General features: G+C 40.4%; 2 protein-coding genes across 7 annotated transcripts in view; both read right to left on the minus strand.

Moving 5' to 3' along the window:
- The window catches only part of LOC122872559 (E3 ubiquitin/ISG15 ligase TRIM25-like), a 43,956-nt gene extending 37,769 nt beyond the window's left edge, over positions 1–6,187 (minus strand). For 2 of the 5 annotated variants that reach the window (XR_006377218.1, XM_044188734.1), the window contains exons 1-6: positions 5,991–6,186; positions 5,097–5,712; positions 2,981–3,076; positions 2,570–2,803; positions 361–529; positions 240–266 (exon numbers count right to left, since the gene is read on the minus strand). Coding sequence is in view for 4 of the 5 variants with exons in the window: in XM_044188734.1 (XP_044044669.1) it covers positions 240–266; positions 361–529; positions 2,570–2,803; positions 2,981–3,076; positions 5,097–5,693 (1,123 nt within the window). In the remaining variant the exon portion in view is untranslated. Of the gene's footprint in view, positions 1–239; positions 267–348; positions 530–2,569; positions 2,804–2,980; positions 3,077–5,096; positions 5,713–5,990 lie in introns of all 5 variants that reach the window. The other 3 variants (XM_044188737.1, XM_044188735.1, XM_044188736.1) reach the window with 3 other exon arrangements.
- Positions 6,188–7,650: 1,463 nt separating this feature from the next.
- On the minus strand, positions 7,651–22,182 carry rasal3 (RAS protein activator like 3). 2 transcript variants are annotated; one of them, XM_044188732.1, is made up of 19 exons: positions 20,580–22,182; positions 17,840–17,976; positions 17,535–17,613; positions 16,280–16,347; positions 16,105–16,190; positions 14,117–14,246; positions 13,874–13,972; positions 13,111–13,776; positions 12,804–12,948; positions 12,566–12,710; positions 12,197–12,433; positions 11,885–12,086; positions 10,963–11,054; positions 10,758–10,871; positions 9,709–9,895; positions 9,397–9,507; positions 9,106–9,296; positions 8,660–8,744; positions 7,651–8,041 (listed from the first exon to the last, which is right to left on the minus strand). In XM_044188732.1, the coding sequence occupies exons 1-19, from the start codon at positions 21,196–21,198 to the stop codon at positions 7,931–7,933; spliced, it is 3,504 nt and encodes a 1,167-aa protein (XP_044044667.1). In that variant the 5' UTR covers positions 21,199–22,182; the 3' UTR covers positions 7,651–7,930. The 2 variants fall into 2 exon arrangements, with proteins under 2 accessions (XP_044044667.1, XP_044044668.1); XM_044188733.1 differs by lacking the exons at positions 17,535–17,613; positions 17,840–17,976; positions 20,580–22,182 and adding an exon at positions 16,981–17,262.
- Between the last annotated feature and the right edge of the window lie 1,394 nt (positions 22,183–23,576).

Raw genomic sequence — 23,576 nt, forward strand, 5'->3', positions numbered from 1 at the left:
CATCAGGAGCCATTTGGGTTTCAGTGTCTTGCTCAAGGACACAGGAGGACAGGAAGAGCTTGAGATCGAACCACCAACCCTGCATTTAGTGGACGACCTGTTTTACCTGCTGAGCCACAGCCCCTGAAGATCCCAGGTACTCAGAATTTCAAACAGTTAGCCCACCACCAAAGAACACAGCATCGATAAAGTCAACATTTGATTTAATTTCCAGTATTTCCCACATGACACAGACTCACCAGATGCAACAATGCCAGTGTTAAGTTCTGTGACAAAAGTGGACATGATTGGCTTCATTATTCTTTCATCATACATCTGCAAATGTAAAATCCTGCACTGTAAATGTGCCTGCACATTCACCTGGTTTAAGTATCGGTAGTCTGGCCTCAACAGGCTGTTTAAGGATCTCTGTCAGATGCTCCTTCAGGGCAGCAGCAAAGCCCTGTGTTGCTGTCACCTTCTTGGAGTCCAGGCTGATTCGAGGGGTGTAAGGGTCAAAGTTCGCGGCTGAGGGCAGGTCAAATGAAGCCTGTGAGGAGAGGAACACAATGTTATGTTCTTCGATGGAACAAGGTTTTATTCAAAATGGTCAAGATAAAGCTATACTATTTTTTATTGCGGGTCAAATATGAATTAAAAACTGTAATTTAAATACCATTAGAATGATGTAAGAATAAAGTTGTTAGATTGTAGCGTGATGGGTGAAACATAGCATGCATCCAAATTAACAGCAACAACATCTGGCATATTCCTATGTTTTTTTTTCAGTCATCCTGTCTCATGTACATATGAATATGTTAAAGCACGCTTATAAAAGAAATTTGGTTTGTATTTTATCATATCCCTTTAACTAGAATTAGCCTGGTGTCTTATTTCTAAAATGGTTTTAAGATAAAAATTTAATCCACAGCATGGATTAGACTAGAAATAAGGGAAGGTAATGTTGAGTTTGACACTAATGATGAATTTATTATCAAGTGCTTTCAATTAAGACAGGAGAAAAAAAGATGAGTGATGAGTTTCCTCTCTGGGGAAATGTTTACATACCATACACAATTTGGCCCATTATTGAGAGGACATGCTGTACTCTGTACTTACCATATGCTGAATTAGTTTTGATTATTTGAAAATCAGACAGTGCAGGTTCCTAAAGGACCGTGCTGGTGTTTTTGAATGTTTTAGCTTTTTAGTACAAATCACTTAAGAGCTCTGCAGCCAGAATCGAAAAGAGCACAACCACATTTGGACCACATTTCCTAATAAAGACAACAGGCTTGGGTTGAACTTAATATTAAATATATTACATTATAATGTTATACAATGTGGAGTGTGGATTTTGTCCCCCATCACATAAACTGAAGTCATTTTAGGAAGGGATCTCTTCATAGCCAGTATATACAGGAGGAATGGGCCACCAACAACACCTTTATTGCACATATGAGCATATGAACACCTTCTTAAACATCAAGTTCATGGACTTTTCAAGGACTTTCCACGACCAATTCCCTAAAATTCAAGGACCCAGCACGGCATAGTGTGAGACACGGCTCAAGGTTAATTACTGTTACAACACTGAGAATTTTTATAACGCGAATTAGCAGGCTTTACAGAAGAGAGAGGCTTGAATGTGCGAACACTTCTCAGCTGAGCTGTGTTACAGTGACGTTCAAGGCCTTGATTTTTTCCCTCAAATTCACTAACTTTCAAGGCTTTCAAGGACCCGTGGGAACCCTGTTTATCTGTGTGATAAGGGCAGACGATAGGGTTTGGCGATATGACGGTATATACTGTGTGACAGTAGAAATGTGTCCACCGGTAGAGATTTGGCAATACCGTTTCCACAGCGGGAGCTGTCCCTTAGTGTCTCTGCTGTATATTCGGGGCAGGCTATGTAACAAATCAGGATTCTCTCGTGATCTCGCGAATCCAGCTGCCTCGCAAGGTAACGCGATTTGGGCAGCAGGACTGCTTACCACGTTCTCACGTGACGTGAGAGCGACAGTTGGTGGCGGTAACGCACCTCTAAGCTGGTGTGCCAACCGCCGCAAAAGAAGCGCGTGACAAGAAAACATGGAGGAGGGAAATTGTAAATACAAAGCAGGAGGAGTTGTTTTTGTTTGTATGGAAGTTCCAAATGAAAGAAGAAAATAACTAAATGTGATGAAGTACAGTACGGTTATTTAAACCATTTCTTAATTCAATTTACAGAACAATGACTGTACTGTGATATATACAGTTAGCGTGATATAAAATGACATATACCGTGCTAGAAGATTTGGCCATATCGCCCAACCCTAGCAGGAAGGCAAAAAAAGGAACAACTGTCGTATTAAGGTCAGGCTCAACTAGGAATTTCGTGTGATGGGTCAGTTTCAAACAATAATTTCATATCAGTGCAGAGCATCAAATTACGTATACTTGCTAACCGTTTTACAAAGGATGCTGTATTGCTTTATATTTAAATGTATTTTCCCTACCATCTAGGCATCTTTTGCTTTCCTTACATTTAACTACATTATTCACTTCAGTTTCCAGATACTGTGCGGATTGACAATCACAGTTGTCTCACCTGTAGGAAGGCCAGAGTTTGGGACTGACTCAGCAGACTGTGGATATCTTCTTTAGCTTTGCTCATACTACCAATGTTCTCAGTGAACTTCTTCTTGAGAACATTGAGTTTAGTCTGACCACCCTCCAGTTCGCGGTCCACTGCATTCAGAGCATCACGCTCGTCTCGGGCCAACATATCCCGCATCTGCTGATACTCAGCTGCCAAAGCTTTCTTCCTGTTGGTCGCTGAGTCCTAGGGGAGGATCATGAGAGGATCCAGAAACAGATCAGTAGGTAACAAGACAAGGTAAATACATGGTTTAGACAAAATAACAGAAATGCCTCACAATACAAAAACTCAGTGTTATGGATTGCAAATGAACAGAAATCACTCATTAATTTCTTTCTTGTGCATGAGTTACAGACTTACCTTTAGCTGGTTCTGCATGTCCCTCATCTGAGACACAACAGTCTCATTCTTCGCAATCTTCCCGTCCAGCAAACTCAACTTGCCTCTCAGGTCGGACTAAAAACAAAACATGATACATTCAATCAATTCAGACAGAGACAAACACAGTTTACAGAGAATCATGGTCCATTTTGCACTGAGCACTGTTTTACAGAGACGGATTATTGAGTAAGTGCTAACTTTGGGCTTAATCCTGTTTTTGTAATGGAATTACCATTTGTGGAATAAGTTTTCAGATCCTTTACTCAAGTAAAAGTAGCAAAACTACTGTGTCAAAATGCTCTGATATATGTAAAAATCTATACTTAAGTATGAAACTTAAGTAAAAGTATCTAAGTATTATGAGCAATATTTACTTAAAATATCAAAAGTAAAATTCTTCTTTATGCAGAATGGCCCCATTAAGAGTATTATTAAACTGTTTGCATTGTATTTTTGGATTATTGTTATTGATTAACCACGTATATACTGTATAGTAATTGTGCATCGTATTTTATAAGCTGATCGTAGGTTTTGTATTTAAAATCTAAATGTCAAAAGTAACTATTAACTATGGCTGTCACATAAAAGTAGTGGAGTAAAAAGTACAATATTCTGAAATGTAGTAGAGTATGTCACAATGTCTGCCTCAATTGTGTGTATTCCTGCTCATTCTGCCTCTCTGTCCCTCTCTGCAGACACAGCTCCACTTTCCAGGCCCCTTCAGTGTTATTCTTTACCTGTCCCCCAGATGCCGTCACTTTCCCCCTTTCATTCCAGATCCTGCCACTCCCAATCTGCCCTGCAATCGCCTCATTCCCCTCACCAGAGCTTCCCCGCCCATCTCTCCGCCTGCATCTCATCCGCTCATCAGCCACTCACTACCAGCCCAGATGCTTTGTTCCTGTGCCAGATTAGCTACTGTGTTTGCCTGGCTCTCCAGCCTTCCATCTGCCTGTTTCTGCCTTCTGCCTCATTGGTTGGACTATGGATTTCTGCCTGCTCCTAGTTCAGTCCAGAGTCCAGTAATTGGTTAGCCTGTTTTGGACTGCCTCTCTGGTGTTGATCCTTGCCTGCCTTATGGTCCTGTAAGCCTTTGCACCTTATTTTTGTAAATAGATCATTAAACTACACCCGCTCTGCCTCCTTTCCCCCCAAAAGCACCACAGAGCGCCACAGGAAGTCATTCCTGCCTGTAGCCATCAAACTCTTTAACTCCTCCCTCTAAGTGTCAGTCTATATGACCCTACGTCACTAAACTGGACATTGATCATATCATCACTGCAATACTTGAAATAATTGTGCAACATTCTCTGTTTAATACTGCTATGCAATATACTCTTTTCAGTTTAAAATTCCCATTTATTGATATTTATTCATACTTCTGTTACTGCTGTGTAAAATCCACCGTCTCATAATCATTTTAATAAGCTACACTTAACTTGTCAGTACATGCACTATTACTTATTACATATTATTACATTATTATACCGTACATACTTATCATCAACCGATAGATCCACTTTGTACTTTACACTTATTCTAATTTATACTTATATCCACCTTGTACTTAATTTACTTGCCTGTATTATAGTGTATTATATTTTGATTTGCTTAGAACTTCTATTCCTGTGTGCACTGACTGACAGTGAGCAGCTGTAACGAAAGAGTATTTCTGATTCTGATTCATCTGCATATGGGTCCTATCCCTGTTGCCCTGCTCACACCAGCCATGAGTAGAAGAGTAAAATAATACATAAAATCTAAATGCTTAAATAAAGTACATGTATCTCAGAACTGTAATTACGAACAGCACATGAGTTTTTGTAATTAGTCACATTCCACCCTAGGAACTACTTCCTACCAAAATGAGGAATAGCAAGCATAGGCATACTTAAAAAGACACATATTTTTAAATATATTTTTTATGCTTTGAGCACCACAAACAAAATTCCGTTCATTCCTATTTTGGGGGAAATGGAGTCAGAAACTTTAAACTATCTGTATGGCTAGATACCACTTAAGGCGGATGGCTTTTTTTTTCTTAATTTGGATGAACTGGCACTTTAAACTTCTGCGAATACTGAGACCCACAAACCTCTTTCAGGTTCCTCTGCTCCTCAGGAGCCATGAAGGAGCAGCCTTTGTGGACTTGCTGGAGGCAGAAGCTGCAGATTGGGCGGCCATGTTGGGTGCAGAAGAGCTCCATCAGCTTGTGGTGGTCCGAGCAGATACGCTCCGAAAGGTCGCCTACAGGCTCACTCAGCTGGTGGATACGGAAGTTTGGGTTTTCCCGGTGAGGCCGCAGGTGCTCCTCACAGAAAGAGGCCATGCAGGTGAGGCAGGTCTGGGACGCCTCTGCTTCCATACATGTATCACAGCGTATGACATCCTCTTTCTCGGCTTTGCTCTCCTCTGCTGTCAGGCTGGCCTCGCTCTTGGTCGACCTCAAGTTGAAGGTCTCCACGACGGTGCTGAGGACCGTGTTTTTCTTCAGCTCCGGTTGGGTGGCGAAGTGGGTCCGACACTGAGGACAGCTGTAGGAGTCCTTCCAGGTGGCCAGGAGGCAGTCCTGGCAGAAGTTGTGTCCGCAGGGGATGGTCACCGGACAGTCAAAGGTACTCAGACAGATGCTGCAGGTCAGCTCATCCTCCAGACTCATGAGAGAAAACTGACTCTCGTCCACTTCGGCCATGATGAAACGTCAGACGAGGCTACGAGGGAGAAACGAAACTTAACTTGTCAAGTGCGTGAAAACGAAAGCAAGGCGAGAGCATACTAGTTTTGATTCAGCAAAATTAACTCTTAATGTCGACGGTTTCCCTCTAGTTTGGCGGGTTTTTTATAGCAAAATAGCAGCGTTAACTTAAACTGTCAGTGTAAAATGTAAACAAACGTAACAAACGCCGCCGAGTTTGACATTCAAATGTACAGTCACGTAGAAAAACATGAACAGGCATTTAACATATTTAGGCTAAATCTCCCACAATACCTTTAGTCCTCGAGTGTACAGTTAATGCGGGATAACTCACTCCAACTTGATAACGTTCTGCTTTAGCTTCACACAGCAGCCTAGCCCGGGTGTTAAATGCACAGGTCCGATAGCTAAGAGTGTAACCTAATGATTATTGGCAAAGTCTCTCTCTCTCTCTCTCTCTCTCTCTCTCTCTCGCGCTCTCGCTCTCTCTCTCCCTCTCCCCAGTGTTGCCAACTCTCGCGAGACAAATAAACAACCGCAACAAGCCCAATATTGATAATAGCTTGTTACAGCCTCAATAAATGAGCCTGCAGCATTTTAAATGAAACCACTCCGAGTTTGCAAGAACTGAATTTATTTATAACAGCTTTGGTGGTTACTCTTGTATTTTTAGGGTGATGCTGACAACTTTATTCAGTGATGATTACAATTTACATTGGCAGAATATGTGATTGTTGAATTACTCACAAATGATGTAATCTGCTTACATCTAGTCTGTACAATGCTGATTCAAATTTAAAAAGGAAAACTAAGAAGAATCATGTGCTCCCTTAACTTCTTTTATCATCTATAAAAAAGAAAAAATCAGAGTAGTCAATATTATTTGGTACAAATTAAATGTAAAAATCACCACCAATAATGGCTAGGATAATACCTTCATTCTAAAATAAAAGATGTGTTTAAATTTAATTAGAAACAACCAACCTATAAACTACTGTATGCCTTTGCCTCGATTTGCTGTATCTCATTTGACTTATCTTATAAAAATGAATTATTTTTTAAAAATAACACTAAATCCACTTTTTTGAGTTAGTAAGTTACATGTACAATCACTTTATTACATTATCTATTGATACTGGTCCCATTTTTTAGTGTTCATTTATAACAGCAGTTACTTTCCTTTTTCCAGAGAAAATCCAGTAATTATGTCCACTTGACCCCAAAAAAATCTGTGACATACCCCGCTCCGCCCGAAAACTAGAAGGCGACGTCACGACAGGTTAAAAAATAAATGTGAGCCCCAATTAGTAATTACTTTGCGATAACTTGATTAAGCCCAAATTTAGTAAAATACTGAGCACAATATGTACTACAATAATAAAGGCCATAAAACCATATTTTGATGCATGGCCCCTTTACAAGACAAGGCCTAAAGATTAGATAATAATGCAGGTGTTACCTTAAGGCTCCTATGATTTAGTTTACAGTATGTTTTAGTGGTTCAAGTAATGTTAACACATTGGCAATTAATTAAATTACCACAAACTAATTGTCACATGGTGAACCTGGTTGGTGATCCAGCCTTGATTGTATTATTGGATTAATATTACTGATGCATTATTGTGTTGCAGCATTTTAATGTTGTAGGTGGTGGATGTAGCTAATTTGAACGACTTACATCAATACTATAGATTGCTGGGCAGCTTAATTTGTTAGTGAGGCATGTTTTATAAACTGATCATAAACTGTTTTCAGGTAAAATCTTGATTTGCAAAGTAATTATAGCTGCCAAATAAATGTAGTGTAGTATAAAGTGCGATATTTCCCTCTGGAATGTAGTGGAGTAGAAGTATAAAGTGTACTTTCCTTAATTAAAGTAGCTGAGTAGATACACTTATGTTCCACCTCTGTTGCATTTACAATGATCCACTGCAGGATGCACTGAGAGAAACACTTTAGGTTGTGGTTCTTTTATTTATCAGAAAGTTTGGCAATTCAAACACATCTGTAGCTGAGATACAATAAAAGCTGAAATGCAGACAAATCCTGTAGCTTTCACATTGTCCTCAGTCGGAGTTTACCCACTTACATCCATTCCGAAAATGTTCATAAAATAAACTTACACCTGATCAGGAAACCATAATTGTGACTTCAGGCAGTGGTTCCCACATGAACTTTATATATGTATTTACACAAAATTGTGATACTGCTCTAAATCTTTTTACTGTCAGGGTTTATTTGCTGTTGACGCGTGGCTTTTCAGGATGCTGCATGTTGTTTTGGCCGCTGTTGTAAGCCTCACTGAGCTGGTGAAGGTCCCTCAGTAGGCCTGCAAACTGCTCCTCCTGTGAGCACATAGAAAACAGCCATGAATATGTTTCCATCGACTCACTCATGTATGCAGTTTAACTGCTGTATACTGTCAATGAAGAGGTTTCTACCACGATCCCTCCATAGTAAATACCTTTTAGTATTATGGAAAAGATGCATTGAATCTGAACTGATATTAAAATTAGCTCATTATCTATTAAACCACAGCTCAGGTGATTAAACATTTAAAAGTGCACCAAACACACTCAACTCACTCTCAGAATAATTAGATTTTAATTAGAATTATATCATAATTATATCGTTTCTTGTGGGTCCAAAGTGTAATCTAATTATCTATCTCATTATGTTCTCCCCATTGATAATGCCAGGGGTCATGCAGAACTGATTGTGTGCGGGGGACAAATAGTGCAAATAAACTACAAAACACACAGTGTGAAATTAAATGCTTTTCACCTTGAAGCTGCAAAAATTACTCCTTCAAACTCGATAGTTTATACCCAAGCATGCTCAGTTTTTGAAGGTTCTACAAAGTTCAGTGCAGTTTTAACTGACATGGGGTTGAATAGATAAAATGGCTATGTGAACTATTCCTTTAACAAAGTTTGATAATTGGCTTTCTCTGTCTTTCTTACCAGTTCGTTCATTCGCTCGGCTGCTGCAATGGCAACAGTTAGCTTCCTCTCATCTTCCTCCCTTTCCTCCTCAATCACACCCAGCCTGTGGCACACACAGATAGAAGAGATGCTTATATAGACAAGAACAGAACACATTAGTAACAAATGATTTGGAAACATGAAATAATTTACTGATAATTAGTAATAACAATTAAAACACAATTAAAACACAGCATAGCCTATTGCTTTCCACACCCAATGCAAATGAAGTATCACCAGCTTCATTAATCTTTATGAGACTAATTAAAGTTATAAAGTGTGGAATACAGATAATGAAGACTGAATACACATATGCATAATAAACATACAAAAAGCAGGTGAAATTAAATATATTTCCTTTGAAAACTGAATCCATTTGCTGACAAATGGAACATGCACATTTCTGTTTAACTCCACTGTCTTACCTAAAGGTGGCACTGGCGAGCTGCTCCTCGCGCACAGCCAGTAGATTCCGGAGCTCATTCACCTCTGTCTGCAGCATTGCATTCTGGTCTTGGCTTTGGATAATGAAGTCCTCCAGGCGCTTTGCCATGTCCAGCTCACGCTCCGTCACCTGCTCTATCCCCAGACGTAGCTCTGATAGCTCTTGAGCATGCTGGTATGTGAAGTGAAATATAATGTAATAAATCATACATCAAATCATACACTATACAGCCAAAATTATGTCACTTTAGTGGGTAGGAGGTTTGACATACCCTATCCAGTAAGGTGAACGGCTCATTCTCAGTCTTCATCTCACTTGACTCCCTGTTGTGGCTGACTTTGATCCAGGGAACTGGTGCAGGTTGCCGTTTGATACTGGCACTCTGAAACAGGATGAAAGATTCCTTCTGATTAACCACACAAAGTCATATTATGTCTGTGTTAACATACATGTCAAACATATGTTTATTATTGATTAAAAAAACAGGATAACCCACTATAAAAAGGTATTTATTGCAGTGGCATGAGCACATGACCTGCTGAGCTCCGGTCAAGCCAGGTTCACAGTTCCTCTTTGTACTCACAGTATTCGGTGATGAGATAAGTGGTTGGTTCGTCTCCATCTCTTGTTCAATTTCAGCTGTCGGCAGAGTTTCAGAACTTGTCTGCCTCTTCAAGGCATGTTTTGCGTGACCGGGACGTCTGTGTGGAGCACTCTGAGTTCTGGTGACTGGCTTCCTCTCTCTCATACTCCTCCGAGTCCTAATATCCCTGTTGAAAGAATGAATGTATTAATTAAGTGCCATACATCAAATGATGGTATTTGGAAAATCTGCAAGTAATTTTAGCACGTTAAACCCTCCTATATTTGTATTGTATACTGTGTATGTATATATCCTGAATTGAGGAAAGGATACCTGACTGGCCTTTCACTAGCCACAGACGTATTGCAGTAAAATATAGTGACATTTTATTTATGGTATTTCTGGTGCATATGATATTCTAATATTTAAATGTTCTTCAGAAAAACCCTTGACTACATATATGGTTTTGGATTTAAAGTGTTAATCACTCATACTGGCATCCAAGGCAAGTGTTACTGTTACTGGTCTGTCTGAAGAGGCCTTAATTACCAGTTGATAATACTTCCAACCTCTGTGTATGGTCATGAGCTCTGGGTATTGACCAAAAGAATGAGGCTATGGACACATGTGACTGGATAGGGTGAACAGCTCAGACATCCAGAATGAGTTTGGAATAGAACAGTTACTCCTTGGTATTTAGAAGGACCAATTAGGGTATCTCCCTGACACTACCTGTGGAGGTATTCTGGGCAGGTCCAACTGTGAGGAGACTCATGTGCTGACCCAGAACATGCTGGAGGGATTATATATGTCATCTGGCTTGGGAGTACTTCTGGATTTGCCAAAAAAAGATCTGGAGGACATACCTGGAGGTCTAGCATGTAAGGAAGTCTGGCCTACCTACAAGCCATACCGGTGGTAGAAATTAAATAGATGAGTGGATGGATCATTGGCACAAAAACTTAAGGAGCAGTCAGAAATTGTCCTCATGATTGACATCTAAAAAGCAATACTGGCTGAGCCAAGTAACAGACATACAACTATCATACCCATCTCGTAGGCCTTTGGAGTCCACAGGAAGCTGCTGGAGGGATGATTGGTGAGGGCTGTACTTGCCCAAGTCTTTAGGAGGAATGTACACTGGCCTGGCTTGTCCCATTTGGCTATAAGACAGACACATGTAGCAACACCATGTTCAAGTTTGTAATACATAAGTTGCTGACAAGTCACATAAGGTTTAGGTCTTAAACATACCTGCTAACTATGATCCGAGGTGCTTGAGGGCCCAGTGACTCTGTTATCTGGTTCAGAATCAAAGGCAGAGGGTGCAGCTTGTCAATTGTGTTCTGAGGAAGAAACAAGCTGCATGTTAGGTCCCATTTAGTATACTCTGTAAACATCAATAGCATGATACCTTGTATGGATGAGAAAAATGCCATTAAGGCAAGCTGTACATGCAAACATTAATCAGAATAGTCAGCTGTGACTGACTACACCTGGAGATGTCTGGCAGTTTGAAAGGAAAAGGTCTAATTGCAAACGTCCAAAACTAGCTCCATATCCACTGACATCTGGATACACATGGATCACATCAGGTGTACAGTAAATGAGGCTTTTAATCAGGCAATTGGAGACTTGTCCTGTTAGGCATGTAATGTAAGTGTATTTGTCACAAGCCATTTGGTATATGCGGTTTAGTATGTGACTTTGTTCGGTTTGGTATGAACCAAATAATTACTTGCCTTATACACTCTAATTAGGTCTACGTCTTAGCACATGCAGAATATAAACTCAATTACACCCTACATCTTGTCCACACCTGATCTTAAAGGTTTCGGTTAGGGTTGAGGCGCTAGTATACTTCTTCAGAAGTGCTTGTAGGACGGTCAAATAACTTTGGAAACTTCCTCCTCCCACACCTTTCCGACGTCTGAACTGGGGGTGGGGAACACTTTTGCCTTCCGGCACGGTCAGACTACATGTTGTACAAACTTCTTTTCTAGCATAAACAGACCAATGATCAAAGTTGCAGTATTTTCTGTGTATGTGAGTCTCCAAATTGACTCATGGACACTGGAAATTATATGGTATGCTTAACAGTCTACTGATCCAATCACACACAAGCTTAAGGTTCAAGTACTACTACCATACTGGACTCACTGGTTTTCCATCCTACCTGGTCCCTCTGATAGACAATGTCTACTAGCAGGCCATGCAGCACAGCCAAGCGCAGAGGCAGGTCCACATAACCATCGAAGGAAGTCATTGGGATTTCCGTGTCTAAATTCGACACTGTTTGTAGAAAGCCTCTCATTCCATCCCAGTGCTGCTGCAGGAATTCGTTCATAAAGAGCATGTATTCCTCCTTCTCTCCAAACCTGAATCAGAACACAAGATTTCATTTACATAAGTGTCTTTATTCTCATTTCTAGAATACTTGTATGTCAAAAGATGTTTTTCTTGTCAAAGCAGATAAGAGGCCACTCACAGGGTGAAGTTGGCCAGATTCTGAATGACTTTGGCTGTTAAGGTGAGGGTACGCAGGGTGTTTGGCTCTGGATAAGGCTGTGTCAGACCAAAAAGAGAAGGACTGAGGATAGCAGGACATAAGAAGCGAAGGAAGAGGGAAGCAGAGATGAGACGTTGGCCAATCTCCGGTCTGTCCTGGTCTTCACACAGCTCCACCCAGCTGGAGAAGATCTTGTTTAACTCTTCAGGAAAGGATCTGAAGGCAAGAAACATGTCAAGCATCAGCTCTATGAATTTGACTTTTTCATTAGTTCAATACCACTACTGGCCTGATCAGTTAATATTTGTTATTTCATGTCATTTTCTAGGATGACCTCTCTTCTCTCACCCATGGATCTCAACAATCTTTTGCACCACCTCCTCACAGGTTTCCCTCAAGTGCCTCTGGTTGTTTGACAGTTCAGACGCAGGGCATTTACGAGGGTCAACTTCACAGTTCTCCACCGAGGCGTAAAGACGGGTGATAAAGTCCCCTGGAGTGAAAAAAAAAGCACAGAGTTCAGTGAAAACAAAGCACCAACCCATACCAATTACAAGAAGCCAGCTTTTCCACAGAACTATCCTACCTAGTGTGTCAATGAGGTACTTCTGGCCAACCAGCTTCATATATTCATCTATGGCTTTAGTGGCCAGTGTGTTCTCTCTGAAGATCAGTGCCTCCTTCTCTCCAAGACGCTCCACCTCTGCACTGCCCAAATCAATGAGGAACTCCTGAAGCATACACATTCAATACACATTCAATTAAGAAAACATGTCTTATTATTACTTTTTGTAGTATTTTTAAAATCAGACTATGTTTGACTTTTTTCCCATTGTGGGATGTCAAAACTGTGATGCAGTTAGCTTATATGGATTTTCAGACTCATTCTCCACCTTGGCTTTGCCAATACTCTGCAGTACATGGACCAGAGCTCCTGCCAGCTCTTCCTTCTCCTTCACATTCAGAAGTGGCTCCAGGCTACTGCACATTTCCACATAATCCACCGTCACATACTCAGCAAACTCTTTGTATTTCTCCATGGGCAGCACTTGCAAATTCTGGAAACGGGCCTTGATGCGGAGTGAAGCCTGTGACCCGAGCAGTTCTTTGTTCCCCGCTGTGCCTGTTGCCTTGTATGGAGTGATGGGATACCACTTCTCCTGATAGGTCCTCCCTCGGATGTCAGCTAAAGGTATGGCCACGCTGCCCAGTGGGTGCAGGCTGGACTCGTCTCGGGAGTGACGCTTTTTCTTGGGGTCTTCTTCACGGAAGAGGTGCAAGGTGATTTGGGAGACGCAGGGCAGGTTGTCTAGCTCAAAGAATTCACCCCAGAATAACTGACACCCTCCAGCCGCACCTCCACTGGCCCCCAGTCCCCCTGAAGACCCAGCAGAACTGTCCCCTGCCAGGCTGGAGCGGTTGCCGACAGCTCGGCTGCTGGTGCGGGCGAACAGGGTCCCGTCCAGGTGTACCTCGCAGTAATAACACCGTTTGGGGGGCAGATCCTTGGCTTCATTTACCCACAGACTTAGAGAGTTCTCTGTGCGCTCGATGTTATCCTATGAACAATGATGCAGTTAGCTCTTTTTATTAGCATTTTGATTTTGCATAACACATTTTATTTAATTTTTTGGGAACAAATAGCTAATGGCTTACCTTATTGGGCTGGGCAGCCCGTCTCAGGTCTTCAATCCAACGGTCACGTTCGGCAGCTGAGGAGCAGCCAAAGCAGTGGGTGTTCTCAGAGTTTATCACCTATAAGTACATTGAACCCAACAGACCATGTTAGCCTTACTGGGATAGGAAGTTTCTTTTTTTGACACAATGGAGGGCACTGTATGATGCTGCTTGAGAAGCCTGAAGGAGCATCATACACAGAATGCACATGTTGAAGTGTACCTCAAAGCAGTACTTCTCCCCCAAAATGGAGCTGTGGACGGGCCTGATGACAGTGCTGGTGTCTGCACTCAGATCTAAACTCCCCACTGCACTGACTGGAATTGACACAGACTCCCGGGAACCATAGTGCCTTAGAAATAGAGTAGGAAAAAGTCAGTCAAAATGGAAATGATAAAACAGTTAAGTGTTAAATACCATGATTTATCAATGTTCTTTAACCTTTTTCTACCCATTGTAACACCCATGGGACACTAGCCCTATTGTAGAACTTTCACAGACTGTTGGTACTATAAATATACAGTATGTGCGTGATATACAGTGGTGTGAAAAAGTGTTTGCCCCCTTCCTGATTTCTTATTTTTTTGCATGTTTGTCACACTTAAATGTGGGCAAAACGCCCACGCCAGATGTAATGGGACACACACCTTCCAAAAAGTTAAACTTTTGTCTCGTCAGTCCACAGAGTATTTTCCCAAAAGTCTTTGTCTCATCAAGCTGTTTTGTGGCAAAAATGAGACGAGCCTTAAGGTTCTTTTTGCTCAGCAGTGGTTTTCGTCTTGGACCTCTGCCATGCAGGCCATTTTTGCCCATTGTCTTTCTTATGGTGGAGTCATGAACACTGACCTTAACTGAGGCAAGTGAGGCCTGCAGTTCTTTGGATGTTGTTGTGGGGTCTCTGAATGGCTGAAGAAGAACAAAATGAAGACTTTGGAGTGGCCTAGTCAAAGTCCTGACCTGAATCCTATTGAGATGCTGTGGCATGACCTTAAAAAGGCAGTTCATGCTCGAAAACCCTCCAATGTGGCTGAATTACAACAATTCTGCAAAGATGAGTGGGGCAAAATTCCTCCACAGCGCTGTAAAAAAACTCATTGCAAGTTATCGCAAACGCTTGATTACAGTTGTTGCTGCTAAGGGTGGTGCAACCAGTTATTAGGTTTAGGGGGCAGTCACTATTTCACACAGGGCCATGTAGGTTTGGATTTAGTTTCCCCTTAATAATAACAACGTTCATTTAAAAACTGCATTTTGTGTTTACTTGTGTGATCTTTGACCAATATTTAAATTTGTTTGATGATCTGAAACATTTAAGTGTGACAAACATACAAAAGAATAAGAAATCAGGAAGGGGGCAAACACTTTTTCACATCACTGTATAGAGCAGTGGTAGTAGTGGTAAATAAAAAAAAAAAACAACGGCTTGTAGAGATCATACTGATAGCCATAAAAGTTTGTACAGACATTCATGGTTCCTACAGGTTGTAGCCTACTGACTTTGGTGATCCCTGAGTTTTCCTCAAGTAGCACTGTGATGTTAAGATTTTATTTTTTTGTGACCTGTCTTGGCAACTATTGAATAGATTGCCGTAAAATTTGGTACAGATATCCAGGATGTCCAGAGGATGAAGCCTATGGACTTTTCTGATACCCTGACTTATTCTCTAGCACCACCAGCAAGTCAAATTATTCACTTATCCAGTGAAATATCTCAACATCCACTACAATATCATTTATCCAACAACTATTGGATGGATCCCCATGAATTTTGGTACAGACATTCATGTCCCCTTCAGGGTGAATTGTAATAACTTTGGTGATCTCTTAACTTTACATTGACATTTAGTGTCATCAGTTCAAAATTTCAATTTGTCCATTACTTTGGCTTATGACCAAATACTGTTCTTAAAAAACTGATGACATTCCCATCATCCTCAGTTGTACTTTGCGTTTTGTGCATAGTTGTGCAAATGTTAGCATGCTAACATGCTAAATTAAGATAGTGAACATGGTAATGATACCTGCTAGACATCAGCATGTTGTCTTTGTGAGCATGTTAGCATGCTGATGTTACCATTTAGATCAGCCTCACAGAGACGCTAGTGTGGCTGTACACTTTTGTTATACATAGACCAGGTTTTGGACAGTGCAGGAGGAGTACTTATGGGCTGCACTGTCTTTGCCTTCGCAAACATTACAGTGAACTTTACCTGCTTCCTTTGTTTAGTCCCAAAGGGTTTAGTTGGGTGTTACTATTCCTCTTGGCCCTGTTCTCGAGACGTCGCTTGATCAGTGCCTAAGGGTGAAGAAGGCATGCATGGTGTATGAGAAACAATTATGTATTACATCAACAGGATTGTTATCTCTGGTGTGTACAATACTCACCCTCACACCGCCATCTTGGTTCTTTGGTCGAGGGCCCCCTTGCAGGCCCACATGGTCAGGGCTACATTCTAAGTATCAGGAAGAAATGAACACTTTGATATTGACAATGAACCGAAAATGTCATTTTTATGTAAATGTTTTTCAGTATTCTAACACGCTTGTTAGTGTTAAGCAATTATATACATAGAAATATAGTTTCTTTCCGTTTACGGTTTGTGGTCAATACTTTGTATATTTCGATTATATTTTTATGAGTAATTTGCTTCCAGGCATCACATATCCACACCAAATTTTTGATTTTCACTCCCTGAGTGCAAACCCTTCTCTCAAAACTGCCAGTCAAAATTCAGTCTCGTCACTGCGCCAAGACCACCAGCAGCACTTATTTCTGCACTTCCACTGAAGAAAGACTAAATTCTCAATACCTCAGTCAAGGCTGTAATATTAGCAAATACTTTCAGATTAAGCCATACAGGATGTGGTTTTCAGCTGGAACTGCAGCTATTTAAGTTTACTAATTGTGTATACTTTGTTAGCAGACATTCTTATTATTGAAATCCATTTAAAGGTTTGCAGAGGATGAAATTAGAAAATCACATTCTGCCATGATTCGCCCTGATGTCTCTTCAGTGTCCCTTTTTTTAAGATATCTTTAAAGTCAAAGATGCAAATGTAGAAGACTTTTTTTCTCTTTTGCTTACCCAAAGCCCCACCACAAACAATCCAGCGTCTAAATCCCATCATTTAGTCCAGAGGTGTGCCACAGTCTTGTTACTTCGATCTCTGACCCTTTAACTTTCCCCTCCTCTCTTCATTTTCATATGTTGATAATGACTCCGAGCCAAACAGCCAAAATCAATACAGGATCAGCCACTTCCACAGTGAAGTCTCACAGCTTCTTCTAAGCAAAACTGCAGACTTGAATGGAAGCAGATACTGACTTCTGCCCTCTCCCTCTCTACGATCTTTCATAGGACTGCTAGAACGCCCAGGCATGATGCTATCTTCACCAAAAAAAACAAAGAGGAAGCAATTTGACAGTCACTCGCACGCATTAACATTCAGCTATTTCCTCTGTTACTGTCTGCAGAATCATACTTGGTTTTGCTGTGATGTCAGTAGCTGTTATTCTGGTCATTCTTGCCCAAATTCCTGATAGTTTTGCTTAGTGTTAACTGCATTTTAAAATACATGAATTTGTTTATTTACATATATATATCATGTATGTGGGTGGGTGGGTGGGTGATGTATTAACCTGTGTCCATATCTACAAGGTTCTGCATGCTGAGATTGGACAGGTTGCTGCTGACACGGTTTCGGGTCCACATTGTTGGCTTGGGAAAAAAAACACACACACACACACATATTTTATCACTCTATCCAAATAAAACAACTGAAGACTTTAAAAGATTGTTGTTCTTTTTAGTGGAAGTGTAGTGCTTTCCCCTCCCAGTTGTTTTTAATTTTTCATGTTTCATGTTTGCACTGTGTCTGCAGGTGTAATAGACTTTTGGTTAACCATTGGGAGTTGGTGAGTGGTGTGTACGTGTGTGCTGGTACCTCTTCCTCTGGAGAAATGAGAATTTGTCCATCTTCAAGGATACAGTTGCTAATGTCCCATAATGGGACCTCCTGAGGCGGCGCCCATTGTAGTCTTGGGAGTTCAGTGGGTCCAGCTGGTGTTGGTTCAGCCACATCTGTGCGCACACAAACAGTGATATCCATCACCACACAGCTTACAGAGAATTGGCAATGTTGCAAGCAGTCTGTCCACACCATACACACATTCTAGACACATTCAGCAAAATAAATAACAAATATAATTTCTCTCACTCTGGAGAACCAACTATATAGTTAAATGAAATATGAATATTGCAGGAACATAATTGCAGGCACATGCTGGTTTGTTTTTTAGTTTTGGTAATTATGGTCTGATGAGACTTATCTCCCACAGCACTTGTCCACTTCCTTTTGTGGAGTTGCCGGGGGCTGCTGATGTTATCGCTTTCTTTGAATGACACACCAACCAGGATGAGCTGCGCATATCCTGTGGTTTCTCTGTAGTTTTTTCTTGATGTACACATCCTTCAACATGTATTTGCATGGTACTTTAGGTTTCAATTTTCTCCTTTTTAATAAGCTTAATTGGCATGATTTTTTAAAAACGTGTTTTGTACAATAATGTGTAGATTGAAAATAACTAACTGTTAAGTAACTGCAAGTAGCAATTAAATGAGAGCTATGATCAATGTAGAGTGTTTTTTTTGTGTAGGAGTTTTTCTTGTGTATAGGAGAGATGTAGGATGGATAGATGAAAAAATATTGCAACAATAAAATATCTATTATTCTAAAAGGAAAGAAAGAGATGATGGCACAAAGTGACATTTTATATAATGAATGAGACTTTCTCCTTATCTATCAATTTTTATAATCCAGATAAAGTCTCTTGTACAGTTGGATGATCGTTGCTCAGTCTGTGTGTTGCCAATGTTTCTGTGGTCAGGTAGTTCACCAAAATATACTGTTAGCTCATGCCCAAATATGTACTTAGTTTTTGTTGTGAACTTTGGCTAGGTCCAATTCTCTGAAGTTGTCTTGAAGTTGGCTTCTGATGTCACTAGATGAAAGGTCAACCAGCCTCAGTACTAAGGTAGGATAATTTGCTTAAACATGACATTATGGGTATTTAAAAGTAAAGAATATTGACCAAATTCAGCCCTGAATTATTGTCTTTTTCTTTCTATGCTCTTGAACTTTCTGCGCCATTTTTGTAACAAAAAGCCACACAATTCTTCAAAATAAGACGGTGTAGTCACTCATTCGTCCAGGAGTGTTCTGATGACTACGACTGAAACCTTTTCTACAAAAAGCCACACACCATGTGCCATACAGTGCAACTGGTTCAAGAACTAATTAAATTTTTTCAGCCATTTCCTCAGAATCCAAATTTTTTGCTTAAGCTTTGAGTTCCCTCTCAGCAGAACAGACGTTTCCTGTGGGAGTGGTTTTGTAAATCTAGGTAAGAGTAGGTCCTGGTTTGTTGTTGTTCAGTTATAGCTACATTAAACCTCCAGAGGCAGTTTTGACCTTTTTTACAAAGTGATGGTTTTGGTCTTTGTCATGTTCACTGTGACACATGATTTCTGTGTCTGAAAAACGTGAGACCAGCTGTTGTTGAGACTGTACTACTAATGTTCATTTACATACATTTGAAATGGGTGGGGCTGGGATTATAGCCTTGCTAAGGCCTCCACTCTTGTGTCACATATTTAAACAGAACTGTGTTTAACACTGATTTTGACATCCAATTTGTCATTCTTGTGTACTGTGTATGTACTTTTTATGTACTTAAAACAGAACTTACTACTATGCCACTCTTTATCAGTTTAGAAAACCACTGACGCAGATCCTTCTGTATAGTCTCAGGTTCAGATTTGTCGTCGGGTGTGCTCACACCTGCACTTCAGCTTACGGGGAAAACTCAAACTAAATAAACTTTGATATTTAATTGAGCATTGTCTGCTGCTAAAAGTTGTTTAAGATGCCATCACAAATACAGAGTTGTTTTTTTTTTAGCTCTAATTCAATGATAGGGTGATGTCTATCGCACCAGTGATGTCTGGTGCTTATTAAATTTTTTTTTCTAAGTCCTTTAGCTTTTCTGAGATTTGCTATGTTGCTTGGAAATAAAAAATATATAGATCTTTTCAAAATAGGTTTTCCATGTATCTCCGGTTTGAACGTACACATCACTGTAGCTTTTATTGGTAGATAAATAAGCTCCAGTTTCCCAGAATTTAACCCCAAGAGTTAATTCATTTCAATTAATTGCAACTAGTTATGTTGTTGTTTTGACTTTCATACCTTTCTGTCTTTAGGTTCCTCCTCAAGGTTATTTTAAATTTGTCAGCTTTTCTCTTAGGTTGTGTTTTTATTGCTGAGTTTGTCTAATATGGCACTAGATGCTGAACTTCTCTTAACAGTAATACAGCCACATTTATCACGTGTCATTGTGAAGAAAGTCACACATACCCCTCCTACTGTAGTGTTTAACTGAATGATCCTACATACAGTAAAAGGAAATCATGGTTAAACCACATGGGGTAACCATTTTGCTACATGAAAACAAAATGTTGTGGAGTGCATTTTGTTTGTGGGGATTCACATTTTACCATAATTTTACCATGATGTGTTTAACATATCAAGATGAATCATTCCAACAACTGTGCTTATCGCTAACATGAAATTGGAGAGTAATATAGTTTGAGTATATGTCTACTTTCAGATTACACAGCATTACCTGGCAGTAGGTTCAGGGTGCTGCTCCGACTCTGCAGCTTGGGCCTCTTGAGCTTCTGGGACACAGTCCTCAGGTACTTTTTTATGAGTGCTCCTCCGCCTGCTCTCTGTGAAGGGTCTGTGGAGGAGACCCCTGAGGCCTCTGCCGACGATGAAGCTGGCTGAGCTGAGCTGGCAGAGCTGGAGGAAGGAGACAGGGCTGCAAACAGTGACCCGGGAGGCTCGGACAGGGCCCTTCTGAACGGGTTCTTTCTGGTTCCTCCAGTGCCTTTATCCGGCTTGGCTCCCTCTCCACCTTTCCCACTGGATGAATTTTTGTCTCCAGGGTCCTCGCTCAGGGCCTTGCGCCAGTTTTGCATCTTGCTCCATTTGTTGGTGGAGGCCTTCTGAATCTTATCGACTGTAGATGTGGAAGAAGCTGCCCCTCCTTCTCCTTCTTCTTTCACCTCATTGGGCGTTCCCTTGGAGCCGGTATGCCACTTGTATGTGTTGAGGGGGTCGGTGGTCTCAGATGTTTGTCCTTGAGGCTCCACAGGAGATTCCTTTTCCTTCTCTGGTGATCCCTGCTCCTTCGGTGGTTGATGAGCTGCAGGCTCTAAATGCTTCTCCTCAGTGCCCATTTCAGATTTTTAGGGTGTGTGATGCAAGTTTTGTCCCTCCTCAAGAATTCATCAAACTAAATTCAAACACCTTCATGGGAGACCTCGTCGGCTTCCCTTCTGATTTACTACTATCTTGGAGATTGTTGTAAGTGCTAAGGATGACAAAGTAGTCGTTCCCTCACTGCTTCTATCTCACTGCTTCTCTCGTTTCCTGTCTTGCAAAACGTCATCCTGCAGCAAACTGCTCTGACTGTGGTTGCTCTACGGTCTGCTTGCTTCCTCATGAAATGGCACAGAGAAGTTCACCTATTTACAGAAATCAATTTTTTTTTCTTCTCTTACAGCAATGCACTTAATACTTCCCTTCTTCCTCACTTCCTGTTCTTCTTTAATGTCTAATGTTTTCCTCCAAATCAAACACTCTGATGTCCTCTGCAACACATGACCCAGGATGTCCAGGAAGAAATCAGCCTCACAGAAATGTACACGCATGCTTTTTTGTGATTTGATGTAGGCCTGCTGTAGGTAGCTATCAGCTCCAGCTTCACTTTAAAGGAAACCTGTTTGTCCGTCAGTTCTTGAGTCATTTAGTCTCTCACAGTATGAGTGTGAGAAATGTGGTTTTACATTTTGAGTTCATTTAAATGATGGCGTTTGAAGGACAAGGATACAACTAACTGACAAATGAAAACTATCAAGATACCTGATGATTAAATTAATCTAATAATGGAATGGTTCAAATACACAAACTGTGATTTATGTTCTTATGTTTAGAAGTATACTTGTACTAATTTTAATGACATAAATAACCAAGGGCAGCATCTCTCCTGTCTAGCAAAAATGAATATCTTGAATGATATTGAATGTAAAGGTATAGAACACAAATACTACCTGTGGCTATTGTCAATACCATGATCAATCTAGCAGTCTATAAGTAAAGGAGGGACAGGATCCGCTTGCTATCAGCTACCTGTGGGTGTGTGGACTGTTGACTGTTAAAATCAGTTTCCTGTTGAAGCGAGGCTGCACTTCCTGCTGAGATCAGTTTGTCAGACTCTGAAAACCACTTCCTGCACTCATGCTGCTCTCTGCTCGTACACACCTGCAGGATATTTCTGTGTCCCAGTGCGGCGAGGTGTCACCACTAATGTCTGTGTTTTTTATGTTATGTTTTCAAATTCCAATCAACTGCAGTTGACATGGCAATAAATTATTGAATCTAAATATAAGTGGACAGCAAGGTACTGATGCCACTGCAGCACTCCTTTTACTGTATCTAAATGCAGAAACAGAACTGTTAACTACAGTTAACTACTCATTTTAAAACTGCTTTTCGTGTCTTATCTGGTTCGTTGCTTCAACGTAAGCTTCAAATGATTGTCTAAGAACCACTCTGCAAACATTCATACATGCATAAATGTATTATTCTTTTTTACAGAATCAGTTGTATGAGGTTACTGGAAGTGTTACATTTTTGTCTCGTTTTATCGAGACCCTCTGGTGGCAGTTTTTTGGTATTGACAATGGTATTGAAATGATTTTGAAAACGTGCATTGACTGTTGACTGCTGCAACGGTTAGTTTATCAACAGCAAATTAATTAGATAATTTGATAATCAAATAATCATTTTAGTCATTTCTGAAGCAAAAAAAAAGCCAAACGTTTGCTGGTTCCTGCTTCTTAAATGTGTTATGTTTTTCTTTGTCATACACGATGATAAACTGATTTTTGGACTGTTGACATTTGAAGACGGCACCTTGAGCTGTGTGGATTAAACAGGGCATTCTTCAGTATTTTCTGACATTTTATAGACACAATGATTAATGGACTGATCAAGAAAACAATCAGCAGATTAATCAATAAGGAAAATAATCATTAGTTGCAGCCCTAATGGACTGCAGATATAGCTTTTATCATATCACCACCAACAGCAACATTTTGCTGTATAGTCTAATTAAAGAAATTTTTATTTTTTTGTTTATTAATTCATGTTTCTCTTGCATAGATTGGAGATAAAATATTGTCTTGATATTTAACTTCATCTGTCTTCCTTTCCTTTAACATTTGCTAATTAGCCCTGAACATTTGTTTTGCAGGTATTTAGTCATTAACCAGAATATTAGATGAATTTTGACCTGATGATCGCACTAGATGAACAGTTAAGGGATCACCAAAGTTATTACAATTCGTCCTGAGGGGAATGTCTGTACCAAATTCCATGTCAATCCATCCAATAGTTGTAAAGACATTTCACTCAAAACCACAAATGTCAACCTGCGCATGCTACTAGTCTGAGAACCATGAATGTCTCTTCCAGATTTTATGCCAATTCATCTTACAAATGTGGATATTTCACTAGATATGTAGAAAATTTGACCTGCTGGTGGCACTAGATG

This window comes from Siniperca chuatsi, linkage group LG3 (genome assembly GCF_020085105.1).
Source record: "Siniperca chuatsi isolate FFG_IHB_CAS linkage group LG3, ASM2008510v1, whole genome shotgun sequence".
Lineage (NCBI taxonomy): Eukaryota > Metazoa > Chordata > Actinopteri > Centrarchiformes > Sinipercidae > Siniperca > Siniperca chuatsi.